We start from the raw sequence: 26,115 nt of genomic DNA on the forward strand, positions 1-26,115 counted from the left end.
AAAGTCTACACATATTGGCACATCTTTTTTTAATTTTTTTTTTTATTTACATATGCAAATGTAATTTATTGTCTAGCTGACACCTCTTGTATTTCCACATCTGTGTGGAACTGAGGCCATAAGCCAACCGGGGAGTATTCCAGCTCCAAAAAACTCTAAATGGATCCGAAGGTTTTGCTTATTTCTAGCTCACTCTCTGTCTTTTCCCCCTCCTCTACTGGCATCCTCTTTCATACCACAAATGTACAAAATCCGGAGAGGAGGAGAATGAAAGGGAGGCATGCAGAAAGACTGGGAGAGTGGGAGATTGGGAGGGACTGTGGGCAAGGAAAAGTTTGATCCAGCAACTGAGCACAGGCAGAAAGTTCATGAGCTGAAAGACTGACAGCAGCAAGAAGAACAGAAAAGCAGTCAAGCAAGGAAGCAAGAACTGCTCTTAGTACAGGATGAATGTTATAAAGTGTGTCTGAAGCTGCTTTTCTTTTAGGATTTTGCCAGCTCATTCTTGTTGGAGCCTGATAGAAGTTTAAGGGAGGATTTTGTTGTTATTACAACTCATTTCAGTGCAAAACCTCTGAAGACGTCACAGCAGTTTCAGGTTTTTTTCACGGACGTTTTGGGAATCGAGACACGGGGAAATAGCACCAACAAGGATGGTTCTGCTGTTGCTCTTATCTCTGTGCCTGACTTTGGGATCCGTCCAGAGCCAGGGTTCCTCCCAAGATGCCTTCATAATCCAGTATCTAGAGAGAAGGCTTGTTCAGATGGAGGTGAGTTCATTTCTGCCTTACTTTTCCTCAACAACCTGCCACCTTTAATACTTATTCCACACCGGGCATTTTTCTACTTTATCACCTTGTTTTCAAAGAGTTTGTGTTTTCTTTGGATTTTGCTACTGCCAGATCATCTGGCTGCAATGTTTTGGCACCCTTTCAGCTATCTGACTGTTTTTTATTAGGACCTCCTAGTGTAGACATCTGGATGAGTCAACACAGAATATCTATCTGTTTTTAATGCGTGGAAAAGCCCAGTATACCTTACTAGATGTGCTAAAATACATGCTCAGTCCTCTTGCTTCTTAAATGATTTTTTTTTTCTGTTTTTGAGAGAATGGACTAAAAGTGGAGTCTCTAATACTAAACACACCGGGGAGGTCACAATATAACACCATAAAAGTATCAAAAGTTTAGCTATGGATACTTATTAAAATGTAAATCAAGGTAGAGTACCAAAATATCAATAAATGTTAATCTTCTTCATATAATACAGAATAAAATAGGGTGACAATAAAATAAAGTTAAGAAGTGATTCTAAAACTATGTTCAGTTTTTTTTTTTTTTGTGGTTGTTTGGATCAGCAAGGTTAAATAATTAAACGACTAAAGTACTTCTTAGTGATTAAAATTTGTTCTCTCTTCTAACTAAAGAGACTGTATTTTATGTAATTATCTCTTATGTTCATTTAAAATGTTGCTGTACATATAATAACAACAGCTTTATTTGTATTCATTCTATTCCTTCCTGCTATGAATAAAACCAGGAGCGTCTCAGTCTGTGTGAGCAAAACACAGTGAGTGCCACCCAGAAAACCTATGACCTCTCCTCTGAAGTCAGAGGCTATCTGTCCACTCTGAGCAGCTTGAGGTAATCCTCCCTGAATTATCTGAGAACAAGACATGATTCAAATGACAAAATTGGTTCTTCTGACTCATAAATATGTTTTTTTTCCCCTTCTTAGATCAGAAGTAAAGAGCCAGGTGGACAGTGTCTCTGTGCGTGTTGACCGGGTGGAGAGGGAGCTGGAATATCTGGAGAACAAAATTCCCACTCAGTCTAACATTGAGATGGAGGAAGCACTGCTAGAGCAGCAGGTAAAAGCCGTAGAACTGGAGCAGCTGAAGAAGAAGGCCAAGATAAATGTGGAGAATGGTAGGTAGCATTTGCGTAGAGGAATGCTGGAAAATAATGCAAGAGGAACAGAGATTAATACAAATTTTCAGTGATTTTGTTTTGTAAGACTATTTTTTTCTTGGTCTTATGCAATATATCTAGACTGCAGCACGGCTCTGAGTCAAATCAAGTCTCTTAAGATTGTGAAGAAATCTGGAGATCCAAATGGATGCTGGTTCAAGGACCCTTCTGAAGGATCAAATAAGGTATTTAATATCTGAAAAATACAGTGACTGTCACTGTGTGTAATTATGGGGCTGCTAATGCATCAGTTTTCTTATCCAGTTACAATCAAAATATGCTGTGCTTGGTAATGTTATCCCTACTCATCTAAGTTTTCAGTGACTTCTTTGTTGATATTAATATCACAAAACATTATATTTTCCTGATATAATGACATCAAATTTTCACATAATCTCGTCAGAGACAAATAAAATTCCAAAATATTACAAGTTTTGATCAAGGGTTTCTACGCAAGAATTGAATTAAGCTACTTCAATATCATGGTGAGCATAAAAATGGAATGAAAGTGATTTATTATTATTTTATTATTTTGTTATTATTATAACCACACTTTGTTGAATGTTGTATCTATGTCTATCCATTCATCGGTACATCCATCTGTCAGCATGTCCATGCACCTTTCCTTCCATCCATCCATCCATCCATCCATCCATCCATCCATGCTTCCATATAGTTTGTCCCATAATTACAAAAGCCTTAATCACTGTACTTTACATACATTTGGGGATTTGAAACTCTCAGACTAGAAAGATGTGGAAATTTATCATAAGAAATGTGTAAATTTCCCTGCTAATCTGTAAATTTTAAATGTGCTCTATATATTCTATGTGTATGTTACAAGTTAGCCTTATCAGATTCTCTGTTTATGGCTCATATTAAGAACCAGGTGGGGAATCTTTGGGGGGTGTGGCTGCCTTTAAAGTCAAAATTAACCTATCTAAAAATATCCCCAACTAATTAGGTGTGAAATAGTATTGTCTTTATTCGCCAATAAGCAGACTTGGTTTTGCATCACTGAAAAAAACATTTATCTGTATCCTTACATGTTATTTATTTATTTATTTATTTATTTCCTTTTCTCTTCCAGGTGTACTTATTCAGTGGATTTCGTAACAACACCATTCTGGAGTACAAATCTCTGAAGAGCTTCACAAAGACTTCCACACCTCCAGCAAATGAGGTGCAGCTGCCATTTTACTGGCAGGGCACGGGTCACGTGATCTACAATGGATTCCTGTATTGCCACAAGGCAGATACACCCAATGAAATACTGAAGGTTTGTCACTGAAAGTTTTTGTCAAAGTGCAGTTCTCTATTGAGCTACGTCAAGCAAAGAAAGAAAAAAACAGAATAGAGAGGAACTGCAAGTTCATGTTCTATTGTTGGTGTTATAAAGAACAGTCTCTGACTGCATAGTTTATCACCCTGAACAGGATTTCACACAGATAATCTGTTGAACTCATGGCAGCTGTTGGCCTTCAGTCTGGTCATTTTAAGGAATTGTCGACGTCAGGAAAAGAGTTCTGTGCTCTTTTCTTTGTCTCACTGTGTTAGCTGAGGACACAGAGAACACAGTGCCAAAAGAAACAAGTTTGTTCCAATGATGCTAATTTTCCCAGGAAACTCTGAGTTTTTATGGGCATCTGTACAACCAGTTCACACCAAAAAATGCATAAATACCTTTTTTTTTTCAGATTTGGGGTTCAATTGTCTTTGTTTCTTGCTCAAACATGAGGTTATGGTGCATGAAACATGCAATGGACAGATGGACTGAGCCCTTCTCAGGGCTCAGTCCATCTAATACAAAAATTTGTATTAAAAATACAGATTTTTAATACAAAAATCTGTATTAATGCTAGGACTGTTCTATAATAAAGAAACTAAAACTTAAAAAAATAGCTTCCAACTTATATTTATTTTCCGATTCTCATCTGTAATTAAGAAATCTGGATCACAACTAAGAATCACATTCCAGAGAGAAGCAGCTAAAAGATTTTCCTTTGTAGGGTTTCTAGAATTTGCTGTGGGCAATAACAGCCTTTAATTAAGCTGAACTTCGATCGACTCCATTTTGAGGTTTTCATGACATGATCCACTAGGACGAGGGCAAAGGGTGCCAGATGAGCTATACATTCCTTTTGACTTGGGAACACCAAAGAATCATTATGCTGAAAAGCATAATAGGAACGTTTGGATTCTACTTTCGGACCCGTTACTTCTGTGACCTTGCATAAGACAGTGAATGGATAGATGATCTGTTCCAAACAAGAAAAACTCAGGCTCCATTTTCTTTGTTGATGAACACAGTTTGCATTCTTTAAATTATTTCTCATCACATTTAAAGGTGGATCTTCTGAATGGCACTGTGGTGGATAGCACCCTTCTTCCCGGAGCCGGACGTCTTCCCGTCTACAGCCTCAATCCCAACACTTACCTGGACATGGCTGTGGACGAGCTTGGCCTCTGGGTTATTCATGCGGATCTTGAGTACGGAGGAAACCTGGTCATCACCAAGCTAGACAAAGGTGTGACAACCTTCTACTGTAGAATTATTATTTTTTTACTTAATTAATTAATGATAGGGCTGTGTTGCACTCAAATAAAAACTAACAACATTTCTCAAATAACTTCAGTTAATGTTTAAACAAACTGTAATAAAACCTTTTATCAATAAACCTCTAAATTTTAATTAATATTCAGTTTATTATATTCGATTGACAAGAAAACCTGATCCAACAAGACAATTAGGTTGAGCTCATATTCAGTGAGCTAAAGCGTGGATAAAAACAATATGTCAATCAATGGCTCTGTCCAGAAAAAAGTATACCAGGACCACTTGACGTTGGAGACAATGCTAAAGAGTAGTTAATTTGGAACAAACGGGGTTATGTTTTCCACCATTAAACATTCTCCGTTATTATTATTGATCATAGGAAGAAACGTAAAATGACCACCACTCACATTCAGTCAGTAGCTGCTATCAAGGCTTGGCTCACGCTGAGAGAATAATCATGACAAAGTTGAGGGACAGTCCACAGCTGCATGTGGAGAGATTGTTAATAATGGATTAAAATCTTGCATTCAAAAGACTTAAGAAAGCTTCCAGTTTCTTAACATCAGCCTTAAGAATTAAGAGTCTCTTCTTAATTAATGAATAATTATTTTCCCCAGAATTTATTTTGGTGCATAAAATCTTTGTATAGAGCATAACAAAATCTTTGTTTCAGTTGTACCCTGAACAAGTTTGCTATTGCTTTTATACATGTACTTTTTGCTAACAAAAGTAGGAAGACTATAGCTTGCATGCTTTGTGCAGGTCCACCTTGTAATCTGTCCCAACCATTTAACAAATGTAATTGTTGGGGGGTGGAGAAAGCACGGGTTTGTCCAGGTTGACACTCAGGCACGAACTGCCAATAACCGATGGATACCATTTTAACAAATGTTGTTGTTTTCACCAGTAAGTTTAGCAGTGGAATACACCTGGGACACACAGTGCAGAAGCAGTGACGCTGAGGGGGCTTTCCTGATATGTGGGACGCTTTATGTGGTCTACAACACGCGCTATGGAGGTCGCTCCACCGTCCAGTGTCTGTACGACATCCATGACACCATTCACAGGTTAGTGTACAACGCAGTCTGAGTGTGCAGCCATAAAGGTCAGGTTTACCAACGACGCACACTAAAATCATAAACTGCAGTTTGACACATTTTAAATGGATGTGCTTAAATGTTTTATGTTTTCTATGTTGTGCCCATGCAGCAATGAGAGTCCAGTGATGTTCTTCCCAAAGCGCTACACCAGCCACAGCAGCATCCACTATCACCCAGGAGATAAACAGCTGTATGCCTGGGATGATGGCTACCAGACAATATACAAAGTGGAAACACGCAGCAATGCCCAAGTTACATCCCAGTGAAACATGTTTTCTTTTCACTCTTTACTCAGCATCAAAACCTGCATTAACACATCTAACATGCCAAATAGACCTATCCCCCATCCCCCTAAAACAATTACAATGAAAGCATCAAGGAATTTGATGGATCTCATCAAATGTTACTTCATTCATCCTTTGCTGGCAATGGTTGTGTTCTTTAGTAGTCATGGTTATCATTGTTTCATACAAAGCTTAGTGTTTGTGTCAGAGCAATAAAGATAACATAAGTTGTGTGCATTTTGGCTGGGTGAACATAATTTTAGATGACTTTGGAATGATAATGTTTAATTCATGTTAGATAGGATACTTTCTATCTATCTATCTATCTATCTATCTATCTATCTATCTATCTATCTATCTATCTATCTATCTATCTATCTATCTATCTATCATCCAACAAACCCAGATAGCACAGAATGATTGAAACAACATTGAATCAATGTCAGCCAGAAACATTGAATCAACGTTGAACGCTGACATTGAAACAACATTGAAAGTGGTCGGTGACTTGTATGTTGAATCAACGTTAGGGTTTCAACCATAACTGACATTATATCAATGTTGATTCAACCATCATATGTATGTCAACTTGTATGCATATTTGTGTTGATAGTACATTGAATCAGTTATGAATCAATGTTGATTCTACATTATATCAATGTTGAGTCAACCATCATCTGAACGTGGATCTGCATCCGGATTTCGGTTGATTCTACATTGAATCAATGTTGATTCAACACTCATGTGACTGTGGAACTGCATGCAGATTTGTGTTGATTCTACATTGAATAAGTTAGGAATCAATGGTGATTCAACCATCATCTGAACGTGGATCTGCATGCAGATTTGTGTTGATTCTACCTTGAATCAATGTTGATTCAACACTCATTTGACTGTGGATCTGCATGCAGATTTGTGTTGATTCTACATTGAATAAGTTAGGAATCAATGGTGATTCAACCATCATCTGAACGTGGATCTGCATGCAGATTTGTGTTGATTCTACCTTGAATCAATGTTGATTCAACACTCATTTGACTGTGGATCTGCATGCATATTTGTGTTGATTCTACATTGAATCAATGTTGATTCAACACTCATTTGACTGTGGATCTGCATGCAGATTTGTGTTGATTCTACATTGAATAAGTTAGGAATCAATGGTGATTCAACCATCATCTGAACGTGGATCTGCATGCAGATTTGTGTTGATTCTACCTTGAATCAATGTTGATTCAACACTCATTTGACTGTGGATGTACATGCAGATTTGGGTTGTTTTTATATTGAATGAAAGCTAAGGATTTATGTACATTTTACGTCTGATAGGTCTACATCATAACATGCCACTAAAAGTTTCTTCACTGGTGTTAAACACTGTATTATTGGCAGATGATGCGTAAACTGTGTACAAAAGTTTATAAATGACAACATGGGTTTGATTTAACATTTTATTTAAGAAAAGAGGGACAGATCTTTAAACATATTTGATTCCTTTTTGACTGTCAAAACAACAGTATGTTGTCCACAGAAGAACAGAGTCCATGAAGTTAAGCTTTGTACTGTATGAAGTAGGGAAACAGTACAAGTTGTGGTAACCCCAGTTTGACTCTGGTTGGCGTCACTTTGATTCCTTGTGATGTTTTCCTCTCATTCTGGTGCATAATGAAGCCACTTCTTGACAGTTTTGCTGCAGTCCTCACGAGTCAGCTTTCGGTCAAACTGCAGAGCAACAGCTGAAAAAAATAAAAGTGAGGAAGGTGCCAGTTAGAAATATGATAAACATTTGAAAAGTTCTGAAACACAATGAAAGATTAAACAGTATACTGGTTACAGGTCTGAGAACAAATACAAACCATATAGTTCCCCATGTGCACTCACTGTTAAATTAATATCTTAATCTTTCATTAATATTTATCTTAATGTTTACATATACAACTGCATTTACCCATCAAGCTGCAGTATAGTGTAGGATTTATGATATTGATATTAAATCAATATTTAAAATAAAGGGCTGTTTATCAGAAAACCTAACAATAAAACTCAGGGAGGATCAGGTTTATTTAACACACCAGAGACAAATAAATCGAACAAAAGGGGATTTATAGTGTAGTTGGAAAAATTATAATTTATACAGAATAAACTTCCATCAAATAGCTGGTTCAATCTTCCAACTACAAATATTTCCAAATAAGTGGATTAAATTCCTTAAAAAGTGTCTATATGCTAATAAAGATCCCACACAAGTAACAATAGTCCAGTTCAATTTAACCAGTTACCAATCCAAGGATCAACAGACTGAATCAGTCATTAGCAGGTTTAGTTCAGTGTTTCACCTGCCTTACATGTTAAATGTTTCCCTTCTGCCTCACCTGGATTGAATCTGTGGATGATTAACAACCTTCTGCACTTCTTGATGGCTGCAGACGGTCATGTAATCATACAACTCAGCTGTTCTGGTACAGAGGCTCATTTAAGCACGTCCCTAAGCACATCATAATAAAAAGTTAAAAACAAGTGATTACTATCACAACAATTTAAAGCCCACCTGGACCAGCCAGCCTTACACTTCCTTGTCCACCACATGTTCTCCCAGACCAAACAATAGGCCCCGCCCTATTTTAAAAACTCAAATCCCACAAAATCTCGCAGGATTTCATACTTAGGCCTGGAGTGGTGGGTAGGATGAAAATAATACAAAAGGAGACATGACCTCAATTATTAAAAATATCCGTTTTGCCCCAAAATAACCAGGATTACTATGGGCACAAAACAATGCCCTTATTTTTCAATAAACACATTTAAGATCAAAGTAATATTGAAAAACTTACCATAAAAGTGCTCAGCGGAGAATTCAATTCAGGAGCCGGTAGCAAACAAGCCAGCAGCAAAGTGGCTTTTTGGTTGGGACAAACCACAAGTGTAAAATTGGGGAGGTGGACTGTACAACTCCTAGTACAGACTTGTAGATGTTTTTGTGTCAACACATTATGCACAGTCAGTAATAATATTTACAGACAAGTAAGAAAATGTACAGAAAGGAATCACAACCCACTGTTCTCAACATGTAGTGCTTAATTTGAAACATGATTAACCCCCACCTAGTAATAAAATGTTCTGACCCAGAGCTCAAGGAGGGGGAGGGAAGAAGGGATGAGAGGGGGTAAAGAGGAGAAGGTTGGGAGGAGCGGCTGGGTGGGGGAGGCTTGGGAGGGAGTAGGGGGAGATGAGGAGGTGATGAGGGCTGCAACAAACTGCCCAGATTGCACACAACGGTAAATAAACGTTGAATTATAGTCAGAATGGTTGATTTTTGGTTGAGGTCAACAACTGACGGTTGATCAACCATCAAACAACCATCCACCTCCAGCCAAGTAACCAATGTTGAAACTGTGTCATTGAGTCAATGTTGTTTTGTGGTTGAAATCTAATGAATGAAATGCTAATGTCTGATCAACGACTGATCAATGTTGAATCAATGTTGAATCAATGTCAGCTGTTTTGCCACACCCCTTCCCCTCCTCTCCTCCTCATCAGAGCTCTGGGTCAGAGCATTTTATTAGTGAGTGGGGGGTATTACATTCTAAATTAACCTCTGTAAAGGATAGTGGGTGAAGATTCATTTCTGTACATTTTCTTTCTTTTTCATAAAAAAGTCCTACTGACCATTTGTGTGTGATATATTGACACAAAAACATCTACAACTTACTACAAGGAGTGGAGCGGTCCACCCCCGCCATTTACATGAGTGGGGGTGGCGGGTGGAGGGAAGGGGGTTGGGCGTTTGAATGGCAGGCGGTGGTGAGGGGTGCAAAAAACACCTGAACACTTTGATTACTAGTTTTTCCCCAAACCTTATCCTCAAGGCAAACTGACCTGCATGCTTTCAGTTCAGCAAAACCTTGTTAATCAAATGTTAATTAAAATCATGTGTGCTGAATTAGGGAAATGGCTAAAACTTGCAGGGCAGTGTGCCTGGTGCCAGTGCTGAAAAACACTGGATTCGATGTGGCATTTCAATCAATGAATGTTAATTGGCTAGAATTGAATGGTTGTTTGATGGTTGATCCAGCTTCTGTCGTTGACCTGAACCATACATGCAGCCTTTGTGATCATAATTCAACATTAAATTAACATCGTGTGCTATCTGGGTAGTTCTTCCCCAAACCTTGACGTCAATCAAACTGACCTGCGTTTTTTCAGTTCAGCAAAACCCCGTTAATCAGACGTCAATTAATATCATGTGTGTTGAATTAGGGAAATGCCTAAAACTTGTAGGGCCTGGAGGACCGGTGGTGAAACACACTGGATTCGACGTTGGCATTTCATTTATTTGATGTCAACCACAAAACAACATTGATTCAATGACACAGTTTCAACATTAGTTAATTGGCTAGAATTGAATGGTTGTTTTATAGTTGATCCACCATCAGTTGTCGACCTCAACCAAACATGCAACCTTTGTGATGATAATTCAAAATTGAATTAACATATTTTCCAACAAGCCAACAGCGAAGCAGCTGTGTGTTTGGGACATCCCACTCATGTAAACGGTGGGGGTGGACCCCTCCACTCCTTGTAGTAAGTTGTAGATGTTTTTGTGTCAATATATCACACACACACAGTCAGTGAGAATTGTTATGAACAAGTAAGAAAATGTACAGAAAGGAATCAGCACCCACTATCCTCTACAGTGCTTAATTTAAATGTGATAACCCCCGCTCAGTAATAAAATGCTCTGACCCAGAGCGCTGATGAGGAGGAGAGGAGGGGAAGGGGTGCGGCAATACATCTGACATTGATTCAGTATTGATCAGATGTTGATCCGACATCAGCATTTCAGTCATTAGATTTCAACCACAAAAAAACATTGATTCAATGACACAGTTTCAACATCGGTTACTTGGCTAGAGGTGGATGGTTGTTTGATGGTTGATCCACCGTCATTTGTCGTCTTCAACCAAAAATCAACCATTAATCAGACTTCGGCATTTCAGTGATCAGATTTCAACCACAAAACAACGTTGATTCAATGTCACAGTTTCAACGGTTTGATTGGATGGTTGTTTGACGGTTGATCCACCGTCATTTGTCGACTTCAACCAAAAATCAACGATTCTAACTATTTTTCAACGTTGATTTAACATCATGTGCTATCTGGGAAGCTTGCTCTGCATGTATTAAAAATGAAAGTGGGCTTCCATCTTCTAAAGAGAGGGGAGTGGATGGGTAGGGAATCAGTCCACCTGAATGTGGTCTGCTTTGGTTTGTGATATCTATACATAAAAGCTTCTTTTTGAAAATTAATACTATTTAATTCATTCGCATTTCCAGATATCGACGCAAATAAATATTAAGGCACACCCCCAATTTAATTTAAATTTTCGACTTTTAAAACCTCTTTAATTTGGCTTTCCTCGACCTCATCAAGAATAAACAACAATACTGCATAAATAATTCATCATAAAGTTCGCCAATGACACCTTTTTGGCATCTTGTGACTTGGTCCGGGTCCGCATCATTTTCCAGCCGGCTTGGATAGCGGCGGAGAAGGAGACTCGTATTACGGTCTGCCATGCTCGTACAGCGCGTTTTATTAAACTGTCGACGTGCTTTGACTGTACTTTTTATGCTCAAGATAGCAACTCTTCCCTCGCTTCTTGTCATCACTTTTTTAGCCTGGTCATTTCACAGGCTGAACGGTAGGCAAAGCGTTAAACAAAAAAAAAGAACGAAAGTCTTTATCCCGGGTATTTTCATTTCACAAAGAACCAGATGTGTTAAGATATTTTAAACTATTCCTAAACTACATTTACTATTCTAAGTAAATTATAGCCCATAATCGGAATTATTTTGCCAATGTTATGGTATAAGAAAAATAATCCAGTGACGCTTCGTGACGTAGGATTAGGGGCGTTCTCAAATTTGAATTTCGTTGAGCTTGACAGTAGTTGGACAAAGCGAGTCGTTTAGAAATTTCCTTAATCACGCTATTTTATCAAAACTTAGTAGATTGAAAAAAAAGAGAGAGTTAAAAAATGAGAAGAAGAAGCAGCAGTAGCGCCAGCTGGAGAAACCCAACAGAGAAAAGGCGCAGTGAGAGTGAACGTTTTGATGAATTCGGCTTTGCTTTCACCAACAGAAGGGAGCAAAAACTTCACCACAGATGTCACGATTACAGGTGCGACACATGTTTGACCTAATTAATGCTGGTTTAGTTCCGTGAAATTAATACAATCTAAACTTGTCATTTAAGGCTAAAGATATGGTTTTCATTTGGTGGTGTAAAAAGTCGTTTCAGTCTGATTAAATACCAGATTAAGTTCAATATTACTTATTAGCAGACCTTTTTTTTTTAAAGGCTTAGTAGAACCTGTGACCACATGAAGTAAGCAGAACAATTCTCACAAAATAGTGCATTTTGACCTGAGCTAAAGTAATTTAAGAGCAGATGAGAAGTCACTGACATTTCTAGGACTGGAAAATGTTACACATCCCTTCCTGAGATTTTGGGACTAGCAAAGCTCTGTGAGAGTCACTATCCAATAATGGATAAATATGGAATGGACCCACACTCAGTGGTGGAGGCTTTGTCCAGAATTAGATTCTCAGGATGTAATGACCTTTTACAAAAGTACCATTGTTCTGCTGTATCGTAATACTAACACAAAAATTTGAAACATTCAGCATCCAGTTATTGCCCCAGCTGGCAGAACTAACTACTGAAAGCCTGAAATGACCACTGAAAGTCAACTGACTATATTAAGTAGTCAGCAGAACTGGGACCTGAACTTGTTGAAAAACCTTCATGTACGATGAAGCTGCAGAGTTTCCCTTTGGGGAGGGACGTTTGGGTTTTCCTCGTGGACCTTCTAACTCCATGACCTATAATTTCCAATAACAGGAGAACAGTGAAAACATGACTGGATATATTGCTGTGTGTGAACGACATTGAAGGTTATTCCACAAATGTTTTCTGTCAGCTACCCCCAGCTGAGCTCGGTGAGGGTGAAGGAGCTCTGTGAACTGCTCAGCTACTGGAATGGAGCCAGCTTCATCTGCAAGAGTCAGGTTAGACCTTTGTAAGAAACAAAGAGTGAAAACATGTTCCTTACTGTCTAAGCCTGTTTGTTCTTCAACTTATTGTTTTCAGATTGAACGCTTTATCCGGATGGGCATTCCTCCAAGTTTGCGAGGGAGAGTGTGGAAGTGCCTTCTGAACGTTGACGGTGTGAGAGAATGTAGTGACTTCAACTACCAGGTAAATTACAGATTCTCTGTTTTTCCATGATATTTATGTTTAGTGTGTGTGTGTGTGTTTTGTCCCTTTTTTACAGTTTGTCTTTACAACTTATTAATCTCAAAACAGTTCTTTTATTCTTCAACAGATGAAACATTATAAATTTTCTTAAAAGAAAAGTTTATACTTTTTTTGTTGTTGTTGTTGTTGTTTTTTCCCCTAAACAGACATGTTTGTCGGAAGTTCGAGGGCCCCTTGTGGATTTGGGCGTCAGTGAATATGGCATTTTGTCTGCGATCGCCACACTGAGCGACACTCAGAATGATCTGCGTTTGAACCAGCGACAGCTCTCAGGCTCAAATTGCTACTCTATCGATGACATAAATCTGTTCAGACAGATCGCCCTTGACCTACGTGAGTTCGTATGGAAAAAACACATTTAAAGCCTTACTCCATTCCTGACAGGCTACAGCAGTGCTGTGAAAAAGCATTTAAAGACCTCTTCTGTTTGTGTTAGATACATTTGTTTTATATGATTAAACAAATGCCAACATGAGACAAAGATAGCCTGAGTACATAACAAAAAAGCAGATTTTGTTTTGATGTAAAAAAAAAACAAAAAAAACAAGTCAACCAAACCAAGTTTTCTCAAAGAGAAAATAGAAATGCCACATAAGCAGCTTTCTGTGCTCCACTTTCCAGTAACAGCTGCTCATCATTGTGTGTGGCCCACTCTTCTTTCCCAAGTTGTTTTAATTCAGACAATCCCAGTAGCAATTTCTAAGGGATGACGTGTAGCTTTGATATCTTGTGGCCTTTTGGATTTTATGACTCCACAGGTCTGGCAGTGATCAGTCCTGGGTGTGGATGGTGAAACTGAACTCGGCTTTCCAGATTTTTTTTTCTCTCTCTTTTTCAGTTAATTTTTAATTAAAAAATTTGATTGTTAAAATTTGTACATAGTGATTGGTTGTTTCAGACAGCTTTTTTATTTATTTAAGCTATCTTTGATATTGAAATTTGTCAAACATTCAAATATGACAAAATAATGCAGCAGTAGATATCACTAAGGCTGCAAAAACTTCATCGGAGCACTACTGATTTTTATTTTTCTCCATTTTACCAGTTTTTTCAAGATATATGTGAAGGGGTAAAAAAATATAAGCGACCTTTGTCTTTAGGTTCATTTACTTCCAATCATATGATTTTAATCCATAATTTTTCCGCCATACATGCCACACTACTTCTCTGTAATCATTTGTTTTATATGCATTTCAAAGTGTTAAAGTAAGACATTACCTTTTCTAATGATGTAGGCTGAGTAGAAGAAATTCATGTTGTTTATTGTGCGTCATCTCATCTGACCGCAGAGCGATCCTTTCCAACCCACCGGTCCCTGATGGGACAGAGCTCAGAGGCCATCGAGGGTCAGGCTAAACTCTTCAGGGTCCTCGTTGCTTATGCAAAATACAATCCACAAGCTGGTTACAGCCAAGGTAACGTTTTCTCATAACTGCACACCTCTGCCTTTCTCTCTGTTCCTGACTTGTCCTCTCGGCTTAAAAACCTTACTATGCAAACTTTGTCATTATGCAAAGTCATTGTCTGCAGGTAGACCTCACTGACTTTAAAGGAGAGTTCATATATTTACAAGTATCTCGTTGTATACGTTTACTTGTTTTTTGTATTTCCCTGAGATGACACAGCTGTGTCTATATTTTCCTTTCATTTACATCCTGTAATAAGAATATGCAGCATTGCATTTGAAATAAAGCAAGTCTATTATTTCTATTACTTACACTTGTATTTTAGCACTGAAAGAAAACTTCAAAGCTTCAAAGTGAAACCAAGTTTAAACCATCAAAGTATCCCACGTTTTCCAACAGTGTTTACAAATCTCGGGAGTTTTCAGAAGAGGTGACTGCAATACACATTATGACCAGAAGATGGTAGTAGAGGACAATAATTATGTAGTTTGATAGTTTTATTTTATTCCCCCCCCCCATCCTGAAGGAGTTCCAATAAATGTGGAGGGCAATGTATTAAATATGCTTTACTTTAAAAATAAATGAATAAAAAAAAAAAAAGCCGATACAGATTAAAATTAGCGAATGAGGTTCTGTTCTGACATTTCTGCTCTAGTTTAGTCTAAATAATAGAAGTACTTATAATTTTGGTGATAATAAACAATAAGAAATAAAATAAATATTTCTCTTCTGAAGAATTTGCCTTTCATTACATGCAAACCAAAGAAAAAGAGGTAACACTTTATTTGAAGGGGGGTGAATAAGACTGACATGACACTGTCATAAACATGACATAACACCTGTCATGAACATGAATAAGCCTTCATGAATATTTATGACTGTTGTCATAAAGCGTCATTCGGTAAATTATGACACTTTTAATACAAAGTTGACATTATTCAAAATGTCTTTGTTATGACAACTTGACATTAACCAGGAAATCATTACTGTTTAAACTTTACCTTTAATAACATAAAGTTACCTGATTTTTAAAGTGCAATCAGTAATACTTTTATAACAAATTTATATCAGTAATGATTTCCTGGTTAATGTCAAGTTGTCATAACAAAGACATTTTGAATAATGTCAACTTTGTATTAAAAGTGTCATAATTTACCGAATGACGCTTTATGACAACAGTCATAGATATTCATGAAGGCTTATTCATGTTCATGACATGTGTTATGTCATGTTTATGACAGTGTCATGTCAGTCTTATTCAACCCCCTTCAAATAAAGTGTTACCGAATAAGAAATCTAAATGAATATAAAAGCCTTGCTAAATCTCGTCTGTTGTATTGTGTAAGACCTTGGCAGCATGTTATTCAAATTTCAAGTGATAGTTTTTAAATTTCATTAAAACTGTTATATAAAATATAATTTGACCCAATAAATGGACTAGATGAGAAAAGTAAAAATATTTTTGTTATCTCTGTAGGATCAGTAAGGAAACATTTATTTATTGTTGTTGCTCTGTTAGACACAACCACTATAAAAGTATTTCAAGCACAATATTTCCATTGAATCTAATTTGTACTTTGTCATCCAGAAAAAAAGCATACTGTGTGTGCTTTCTTGTTTGTTTCACAGGGATGTCCTACATAGCTGCTGTGCTGCTGATGCAGCTGGGAGAGGAGGAGGCTTTCTGGGCTCTGACAGCCATGTTGGATAAATCCAAATATCTGGCTGAACTGTTTGACCTCAGTCTCACAAAGTAAGAACTGAGTTCGAAGGTGCACAACACGTCTTTCGAACAATTACATTGCAGTTTTCTGAGAAATCCATGAAATTTGCCTGGAAAAGTATTTACTCTTCAAGTACTTAGCATTTATTTCTGATTTTTGAATCCAATCGGTCTTAAGATTTCTTTAAAACTTTGATCTAAATGGGCTTAAGGATGTTGATATTATCCACCGCTTTCTGGTTCTGAATCTGCTTATTGTTAAAATGAACTTTACAATATGTAGCAAAAAGCATCAGAGAAGTGATGCTTTTTGTGTAGATTTACATACAAGAGACAGATGATGAAAGCATTTCATTTCTGCATTCTCTTTTCAGTGCATGTTTAAATTCGTCTCCTGAAACTGCGTTCAAAATCCTCTGTCTCTCTATTCCACTACAGTCAAACTAAACCGACATTTTTATTCTTCTTCTAATCAGAGTCCAACATCAGGTGAAGGTCTTTGATCAGTTCCTCAAACACCGGAAGGCTCGGCTCTCCAAGCACTTGGTGAGAAACAAAGGGCCTTTGGCTTTACTTGCCAACAACGTAGCGTTTATAGGCTTAGATGTTTTTTTTTTTTTCCATACTTAAGAAAATCCTCAGTTTTGATCTAAACAGCAGTGATAAAAAAAAACTTTACTGCACTCATGTCATTCTTACAAAGTGTTCTTCTCTATCATGTGTTTATGTTTGATTTTTTTTTCACTCTTGTACTCTCTGTCCTTAAGGATTTTTTTTTCCCCTAAGGAAGCTTGGGGAAAAAAAAAAAACCTGCTAGTACTGTTAATAAAAAAAAAATGAACAGATTATTACTTGAGCGATCATTCAGAAGTTTTGAGTTTCATCATCTCAATATTGCTTTGCAATTGTAATAGAGGAGGTAGCACAATAAAAATACTGTCAGGTAAAATGGCATGCGTTCCGTAATCGAAGCACTGAGTCAAAATACGGAGTTACAGTTTTAAACCATCCATTAGAATTACAGAGCTATAGCCAGCATGCTTGTCCACAGGCTTGTCACTGGAACAAATGAGACATTTAACTAACAAACCCTGGCTTATTAGCTCCTACTTTAGTGATTTGTTTTTTACAATATTCTTACAGAAGTCTACATCTCAAAATACCAATAACTAAATATTACAGATTCCATTATAATAACCTATATTATTTTCTCTCAAACAGTATGAGTGTTTGCTTTTCAGTTTAAAAATAAATTACATTTTTTTTTGCTTAAACTGTATGTGTAAGCATTGTAAGACCATTGTATTTTTGCTGAAACTCTTGTCCTGCCCCATGCCTGGCCACTCTTTTGGGGAAAGCAAATAAATGGGGAGTAAACTCAGGTTGTTCTGTTTACTGTGGACTTCGGAGGCTCTGAAAAGAGAGAAATATTCAGCACACTGTCGAGTCCATGTCATAGTCAAGTAATGAGTAAGTCCTTTGCTTAGGGACCTGTGTAATGAATCCATCATCAGCTGGGCCTCCTCTGCCATCCTCTATTGGCTTTAGGCTTGTCGTTGTTGTTGATGCAGTTCTACATTGAGCAGATTCCTGGGATGTCACTTTCCTGCCGTACAAAAACATGTACGGCACCAAATGAATGTGCCAAACCTTTCATTTGGTGCATTTAGTCTTCTGGTTTGATGCAGGTTGGGAAACGTACCGCCACAGATAATTTGTATCCCTGCATGTTTTTCCAAATGGATTTGATGCAACTTTTACACACATCAGTTAAAAGGTGAAATAAGTTACTTTCTAGTAATGTTAAGCAAAAGGTTGCAAAAAGGAAAACTGTTTCGCAGCAGCCCTGTAAAAACAAACTTTAAAATCTGTGTAAAAACAAATTTATTTTGTTTTTTTTTTGGGGGGGCTGGGGGGTGGAAAGCTTATTTAGTGGCCATTTGTTCACCAGTTTCACCAGATAGGCACACTAGCAGGCCCAGATGAGATGAAGAAATCCCACTTGATCCCACTGGTGTACATTTCTCAGTCGTAGCCATCACATAATCCTCTTTGAGTCTTCTTTTTTCTTCTTCATGGAGCACCATTTAAAGCATGTGCAAACAGGAATAGAATTGCATGTTGTGGCTTGTCTAAATACAGTTTTTTTTTTTCTGTACTGTTATCAGTTAAAATTAGTTTTTCACTGCTTTAGAAATTAGATGTGTGGGAAGGTGGTGTTGGCTAAAGCCAACTCATCCACTCTTGTCCTAAAATGACAGCTTGTAGGCAATGTTTTATTTGAAGGAAGCACAGGTGAAAACTACACACACACACAATAAAATGGAAATTATACAAAGGTTTCTAGTCAATCTATTACCTTTGGCATTTTTCACAGATCAAATGACAGAAAATGTTTGAGCAAACACACCTCCAAGGGGAAGTGGCCAAAGAAGTTTGTCATCCAGTGTTTTTACAATACACAAGTGTTGGATGCTTGACTTGGGATCAATTTAAAGAACAGATTTGTCATCCATGTGTCTGTAAAACACATCTTGAATACATTGTTGGTTATGCCAAGTCAAGCTTTCCTGTTGTGTCATCCTCCCTGCAGGACTCGGCTGGAGTCTTATTAGTCCATTTTGTGATGCCATGGTTTCTCACCCTCTTCACTTCCCTGCCCTGCTGGGATTCTGTTCTTGCTGTCTGGGACCTCATCATTTTACAAGGCAGGCAGGCACACACACACAGATGTTAAAAAAAAAAAAAAAATCTTTAAAAATGACAGTTCATTAATGCAGCTATGCCAGTGAGTATTTGTATGTGTTTCACCTGCACTGAATTTTATATTCTCTTGTAATCCAAAGGAAGAACTGATGTTATTCTGTAACTTTGCAAGATGGACATTATTTTTAAAAAGGGTTTCCTCTGGATAGGCCTGCAAGCTGTGTTCCGAACTGCTCTGACCATCATCGAACTTCTGGAGCCTCGACTGATGGAGCTGAATGATGAAGAAACAATGTTACCCCTGTTATTAAGAGTACCAGTGGAGATGCAAGTGACATTTATTTTATAGCATAAAGAATCCAGGCACACATCGTTGCTTTGCTGGGTGGAAACACAAATATGGAGACGTAATTTTATTTTGTTCTCTAAAATATGTTGCCTGAGAAACCCATTCAGAAATATCCCTCATGAATTATCTAAAAGAATGTGTCGTCTTTAGAAATGTGCAGCACAGTTTTTAGGCTCAACTCCAAATAGATCTATTCATGAATCTCAGTCAGGGTGTCAGAACTGGAGATGTTTAGATGCTGAGCATTTTGGAAAAAACAAGATGGTGAATGATTCCGAGGAAGTCTTTTTTTTTTTTTTTTAAGCTTGGATGACATCCTTTTTGCTGAATTTGTTCCTTCAATGGCAGTCAGAGCAGCTTTCTGTCTCAGTCTTCTATCTCTTGCGATGTTGAATGCAAGAGTCACATGGCGACTGACATGTTTGCTGACATGGAGCTGTAGTTATGGCAACTTGGTAGGGTCACTGATCCTGATTTATGAAGCATGTGTCTATGGAAGAACTGATGCAAGTTAATAATTAAGATCTAGTTAATCATCTTTACATCAATATATGCTCCCTTAAGATGCTGCAGTTTTACCCATGTGAGGTTTTCATAGTTCCAGCATTTTGGATCATATTTAGTCTAAAGCCTCTGGTTTAGTAAGTGCTGGTAACTTCGAGGAGCGTATCTAAGGTCATTTATTTTGGAAAATATCTTTACAGCTGCTCATCCTAAAATGCTATTCATGTTTTTCCACCTTATACAGCTGAATTATGCAGATATTTGCTTTATCACATTTTGATCCATGTGTGAACCTCTTTTGCAGTTTGTTCATGCATAAATTAAGGCAACCATTCACAAACCGGTTTTGTTCTTGCTCTGGTTTTCAGTGGGCAGACTGCCACCACATCACATTGAGAAGTCATTGTTGCCTTCTTGGCATTGTTGCGAAAGGTTGGTCAGAAGTCAACACTAAGTGGTATGACTGGACGGGATCTCCTTACACTGGGAAGATCCTGGGAATAGTACAAAATGATGAGAGGGGGAAAAAAAGGTTAAGTGCTGTTGGGTCAAAAAGTAGCAAGGAGATAAGAAATTGGGAGGGAGACTATCATCAGTCTCAGCTTTATTTATTTTTTTTCCTATCTCAGGCTGTGGCTTGTGTTCTTGCAGCATTAGGATATCCCTTTGCATGGTGCCTGTTTATGCAAACATATGTTAAACAATTGCATTAATTTGTTGAGAAACAGAATGTCAATACAGATAAAAGTTGGACTTTAACATTTAATAAGACAGACATGTGACCTCAAAGGCAGTATGTAGGATCAGCAGACTATAAGCATTTGCACAAGATGAAGGAAGCTCAACAAACATTGGTGTGAACTTGATATCTTGATATCCAGTAATTTCTTGTTGTATTTGAACATGTTTGCAGTTTTAAACAAGTGTCATTTCTATATTATTGCACAAAGTCCTGAAATGCTTAAGGGAATTCTGTGTTTATGACAATTTTGGAAAATTCCACAATATATTATGAAATTAGAATCAAATCACTTAGATGTTTACACTAACATGAACCAGTAGTGTATAATTTGCTGATTTTTCTTTCAGATTTTGTTTAATCAATTGTACATGTTATGTGGACATGCAGAGTATTAATGCATAGCATTTAACCTTTACTTCTCTGAAACGCATTTATCTTTATCTTTTTTTTTATTGTGTCTCCTGCAAACAGTCCCATCTCTATTGGTCTCCATCCCACGCAAGCCCTGCGTTTCCTTCCCATTCATCCCCTATACACTCTGTTTTTATTAGCTTATTTGTTTTTGTTTTTTCTATTCTAAACTTCTTTCTTTATAATCCCCATAACCTTCTTGTGCCATCCGTCCTCCCACAGTCTCTTTTTTTTTTCTGATCCCCATGTCTTCTTCTGTGCCTCTTCTCATTCATTCATTTGTCCTTTTTGTGGTACTGATGCCTTCATTCACTTAAAGGATTTGACACATCATTTGTTTACGCCTCACTGGGAAAGCTGGCTTTGTTGAAAGCTCAAGTTTTTGTCACTTATTTAAATCTTAAAACTATGGATACTGTAGTTTATTTGTTGGTTTGATGTGTATATTTTATAAGCAAATTAATAATTGCCCCAGTTTTTCCACATGAAAGGGAGAAACGGTAGAAAAAAAACCTTTTCGTAAATGTGATCCGTATCTACATTAACACCTGATAACAGTAACCTACAAATTGGATGTTGGGGTTTTAACAGATCCAGTTTTGAAGAAAACAGTCCTAGGATGTTTCTAAGATTAATCTATATACAAGTATGGAACAAAATAACTAAAACATTGCTACAGTTCTATTGAAACAGAATTGAAAAAGCTTTAAAGCCACATAAATTGTCAGGAAAACAGATACATCGTTAGTCATTATTTAATAAATTCATTTGCAATCCACCAAATAGATTAAAAGATGATTTTACACATATCCACGTTAGCAAAAGTAATGATATAGAGGCTCACTTTGCACATACCTAATGATGATTTTTGTGCTTGGAACCACAACAGTGAAGCTATTTTGTGAGATTTTTTATTTTTTATTTTATTATTTTTTTGGTTTGTTTGTTTTTCCTACATCTGTCTGTCATGGTCATGATTCTTACATTAAACTTCAAATATAAAAAGAAGAGTCAAGATGCAGAAACACTCTACAAAAAGCTATGTATGCCAAATTAATCAATTTCATGTAGGGATAACTGGTGGCTACAATAAAGTTATTTTCCTGAAATGGGAATTGGCAGATCATGCTTTTTAAGTATCAATGATTAGCCAGAACACTGCAATCGATGTTAGAATATGTTAGATATGAAAAATTTGCTAGTTGACAAATATTCTGTGAATAATTGGGAGTTATTTTCCAGAGGAAAATCCAGAAATAGGTGAATCTGTGAAAACTAAACTCACTAACATTTTTTATAATCGGCTCTGCATTCCTACTGTATCTGTTTTCCCTACTTGTTTTAGTCTGTCTTGTGTGCTCAACTAAACCCATCCAGTAGCAAAAAACATCCACTATAAATCTGTAGTATTTTAACTTAATTTTCTTAAATGCATGCAAACACATATCAGCAATTTCCAGTCATATTTCTTAACCCCCATTTCTCTCTTCTCCAAACACATTTCCTTCTGCAGGGCCCGGTATGCTGTACTGGTTTCTGCACTGTGGAAAACTGAGGTCCAGGACTGGGAGCTTAAATGCATGAATAGCCTGGTGCTGGATGAGAGCCACCATGAACCCGAAACAGGTAAAGTGAGGAAAAAAAGACATGCTAACACTGTGTGTTTGTTCCCAGAACAAAAAGGACCATTTGAACCCTGTGCTGTTTATCGAACGCTGGTATCTTATTGAGGATAATTCACTTTAGCTTTGTTGTTTCACTGCCAGTTTTCTCACTCTCTAAGTGGTTGAATAATGGCTCTGCATGTTCCGGAGAACATTGCCTTAATTCACTTTTTTTTCTAATCAAAAAACATGTTAAAGTTGATTTAAAAAAAAAAAAAATCCTTCCAGCTTTAAAAATATCAATTACTTGTTATAAAAGTAATATTTCCAACAACTGAATTGATGAATACGAAATGGCTAGCAAGCATATAAAGGTGAATAACTAATACTCTAGAAACAAACTTTTCTGGTTTTGATTATATAAATTTATTTATTTAAAAAAAAAAAAAGCTGCTCAAGGAAGCAGACTTTTTGTAGAAGTGAATCCTTCATAAAACCAGACGTAAAAAAAAGAAGAATCTCATGTGCACATGTGTGTGTACAAGAGAGTCTGAGAGTGTAACTGGAAAGATCAAAGGAGCTGATGTCTTTTGAAGCTTGTTCAGATATCACCCACACACAATCTGGAAACCCCTCACCACCGGAGTCTGATCCTCTCTAAAGACACGTTGGAATTCAAGTGTCTTATGAACGTGAGTGTGAGAGCACACTGTGCACAGATGCTTGTGTGCGTGTGTGTGTGTGTGTGTGTTGGTGCATCCTGACAGGCTGAGAAAAGGCTAATAGATGAGTCACATGTTGGTGACTGCAGGGTATTAGTCTTGCTTGTGTGTTGCTTTCTTTTATTTGCTGAGCCTTAAAACTGAGAGCCCACAAACGGTTTGGTGTCTGGCTTCTCTTTAGGAAAACCAGACACTTTCCTAAAGAGACCAAAAATGCTGAAATCTACAGATCTTGATACATTTTAATGGCTCAAAACAATTTTTTTACGCTCTTGGGTTGTAAATTCAATTCAATAAAACTTTATTCATCCCAATGAGGCAGTGAAAAAAGATGCTGAGAGCAACAGCGGCACATTTAAAAACAGACATGGCCACATAAAAGCATCATGCAAAAAAGAAAAGGATAAATTGCTGCAGATTTAAATGATGACGGTTAGCATGAGGATATCTGGGTTTGCGTGTTTGAGACAATAAATGTGTTTGAAGAAGAACAAAAGAACCTCTACTGTGAGTGTGTGCGAGTGTGATCGTTATATACTGGAGATAATCAATCACCATATATATATACACACACACATACACGTGTGTGTGTGTCTCAGTGAATCGAGATGAGTCATCCTTATTTTCTGGCCTGTCAGACTGTCTAGCCCCCAAGACAGCTGGGAAAATTGAGCTGATTCATTTGGTGCCTACTGAGGCTGTTTTACTGCTTTCTCTCTATCAGATTTTCACTCACTCCCTCTATATTTTGTCATTTTCTAAAATAATTCTATCTGAGTGCTTTTTACTATCTCTCATTAGTTTAGGTAATCAGCTCTTGGTGGTCCTTTTTCTTTAATCTCCACGTTGGAGCATGTTTAATGAGATTGCACAGAAATTTTGAAACTTTCCTCTGGGAAATGTCTGAAATGCAGAGATGCAAACACTGCCTCAGTTAAGTCCTGTTTTTAGCACCAAAAAGCAACATTGTCCATAATGAGAGATGAATGTGAAGATTTTATAGTTCTTTTTTTTTTCAGCATTACTGTAAGGTTGCTTAAATGATCTGAGAGAGAGAAAAAAAAAAGTCCTCTGTCAGGACCTGTATGTGAGGTCCTCTCATTACGTCACATTGTTTAATCTTGTCATGCTACGCTGCGTCTGAAACGGCATCAAATGGTGGGAAAGAATTTCCTCTCCTTGCCTTTGAACATGAGTAGCTTCTGCCGAACCTTTTGGACATTTTTGTTGTTTCTTTTAACTATAAGGCTGCTGAATCATCCAACAAAAACACAATCACGATGATTTGACAAAGACAGTTTTTGAATTTTATATTTTTTTATTGCACTTAACAGGGACAGTCTTTTTGCTAAAATATTTGTTGTTTTTCTGAATAACATGTTTTATAGTGTAGCTAATTATTCTCTTCCTAAAAAGAAGAAATATAGAATATCAGCTTCTCCCATAAATGTAACACTTTCTTCCCACATCAAACTGACAGGAAGCTGCAGCATCCAAAATGATCCGTCTGTCCAAAGACTTTCATTATCTGTTTTTCGATCATAATTGATCATAATTATTGGATTACCACAGCAACACATCAGTCCTCTCTAACTCCACCAAGAATGCAGTAAATCTTTGGATTTTGCACTAGATTGCATTGTGTAACAACATTCAAGATGGTCCAATTCAATAGTTTACAAGTTTCCTAGTTGTTAAAAAATTTGCTAGTCAGACATATTGTCGACTTATGTGGCAAATCAGCTTATGAGGCAAATTGATGCAACCACTAAAAGACTGAATTAGTCCTTTAAGTTGGCACATTTTAGATACACTCTGCAGGCTACGGTGAAATGTGAAGCAGCTGACTACCAGAGCACATAGCCTGACTAATTACCCGTCCAAAATCAGCGTACATACTTCTTAGTTTTACTCTATAAAGAGCAGACTGGCAAAAAAGTAGATGATACTGGGGCCAATATGAACGTTCACTTGAAAATTATCAAATTACTGTTAAGTGTGAGTTTAGCAGGTGTTTAATTCAAATTAAATAAATATACCAAATGTCTCATAGATGACTGTAACCAATGTTACTTTTGCAACATAGATAAAAAGAAAAAAAAAATTTAATTGTACCAACTCATTCTTACTCGTCTCATTGCTCTTGTAGTAAACTAGAAAAAAACAGTCTTAAAGGTCAAACCAGCCTGGCCTGCCGGTGCGTTTAGCGTTGTCCTAGCGAGAGCAGGCATTTGTTGCCTGTCCATATCAGAAGGCTGAGTCAGCATTTAAAGAAAGTTGATGTGATTTAAAATTATGCTTACTCAGGCTAAGAGGGGCTGAGAACACAAAGGCTTGTTCTTCTGTCCTCTAGAGGCTGCTTACCTCTTTTATTCTCCTCCTTTTTGTCTCTATTCTTTCTCCTCCTGTTTTAATCTGCACCTCCTTATCTTTCCACTTCACGACCCTTGCCATCTTTCTCCTTCATCATTCCTTTAATTTTTCAGAAAATCCCTTCCCTCTTTGATTTGACTGCATCTTTTTCATTCCCAGCGTGTCTTCCATTTTTCTGTCTCTTTTTTTTAATATATTTCTCTCCCTGTACTGTAGCAGATGCCAGGGACCCGTTATCCTCAGCGGGCTCCCAGGATACCTGCTCCGTTGTCTTCCTGTCTGCCTTCTGCTTTGGCCTCAGTGCAGTGACTCAGCTTTAATTTCAACCAGTAACCCAAAACAA

The 26,115-nt window shown here is 37.3% G+C and overlaps 2 protein-coding genes and 1 long non-coding RNA gene across 5 annotated transcripts in view; 2 read left to right on the top strand and 1 right to left on the bottom strand.

The window, feature by feature from the left end:
- The first annotated feature begins 277 nt into the window (after positions 1-277).
- On the top strand, positions 278-6,148 carry olfml1 (olfactomedin-like 1). Its single transcript, XM_015009082.2, has 8 exons — positions 278-770; positions 1,540-1,643; positions 1,738-1,928; positions 2,052-2,155; positions 3,061-3,249; positions 4,318-4,498; positions 5,435-5,594; positions 5,737-6,148. The coding sequence occupies exons 1-8, from the start codon at positions 654-656 to the stop codon at positions 5,891-5,893; spliced, it is 1,203 nt and encodes a 400-aa protein (XP_014864568.1). The 5' UTR covers positions 278-653; the 3' UTR covers positions 5,894-6,148.
- A 1,200-nt stretch (positions 6,149-7,348) lies between these two features.
- LOC148158701 (uncharacterized) lies at positions 7,349-8,761 on the bottom strand. The gene is made up of 2 exons (XR_015763066.1): positions 8,284-8,761; positions 7,349-7,647 (listed from the first exon to the last, which is right to left on the bottom strand). It is a non-coding gene; the product is annotated as an uncharacterized LOC148158701 (long non-coding RNA).
- Positions 8,762-11,800: 3,039 nt separating this feature from the next.
- Positions 11,801-26,115, top strand: part of LOC106931118 (uncharacterized) — a 42,339-nt gene continuing 28,024 nt past the window's right edge. For all 3 annotated transcript variants that reach the window (XR_001421006.2, XM_015009059.2, XM_015009068.2), the window contains exons 1-10: positions 11,801-12,092; positions 12,895-12,982; positions 13,065-13,172; positions 13,379-13,565; positions 14,522-14,647; positions 16,268-16,391; positions 16,838-16,907; positions 18,955-19,069; positions 19,277-19,394; positions 22,587-22,699. Coding sequence is in view for 2 of the 3 variants with exons in the window: in XM_015009059.2 (XP_014864545.2) it covers positions 11,950-12,092; positions 12,895-12,982; positions 13,065-13,172; positions 13,379-13,565; positions 14,522-14,647; positions 16,268-16,391; positions 16,838-16,907; positions 18,955-19,069; positions 19,277-19,394; positions 22,587-22,699 (1,192 nt within the window). In the remaining variant the exon portion in view is untranslated. The remainder of the gene's footprint in view (positions 12,093-12,894; positions 12,983-13,064; positions 13,173-13,378; positions 13,566-14,521; positions 14,648-16,267; positions 16,392-16,837; positions 16,908-18,954; positions 19,070-19,276; positions 19,395-22,586; positions 22,700-26,115) is intronic.

The sequence above is a fragment of the Poecilia mexicana genome, unplaced genomic scaffold (genome assembly GCF_051168715.1).
Source record: "Poecilia mexicana isolate PSO_F unplaced genomic scaffold, ASM5116871v1 scaffold_6, whole genome shotgun sequence".
Taxonomy (NCBI): Eukaryota; Metazoa; Chordata; class Actinopteri; order Cyprinodontiformes; family Poeciliidae; genus Poecilia; species Poecilia mexicana.

Excerpts from the sequence above, each read along its gene's own strand:
- olfml1 (XM_015009082.2), top strand. The coding sequence starts at position 654 with ATGGTTCTGCTGTTGCTCTTATCTCTGTGCCTGACTTTGGGATCCGTC. Across the intron at positions 3,250-4,317 it reads CACCCAATGAAATACTGAAG|GTGGATCTTCTGAATGGCAC; the intron begins GTTTGTCACTGA and ends TCACATTTAAAG. Across the intron at positions 5,595-5,736 it reads ATCCATGACACCATTCACAG|CAATGAGAGTCCAGTGATGT; the intron begins GTTAGTGTACAA and ends GTGCCCATGCAG.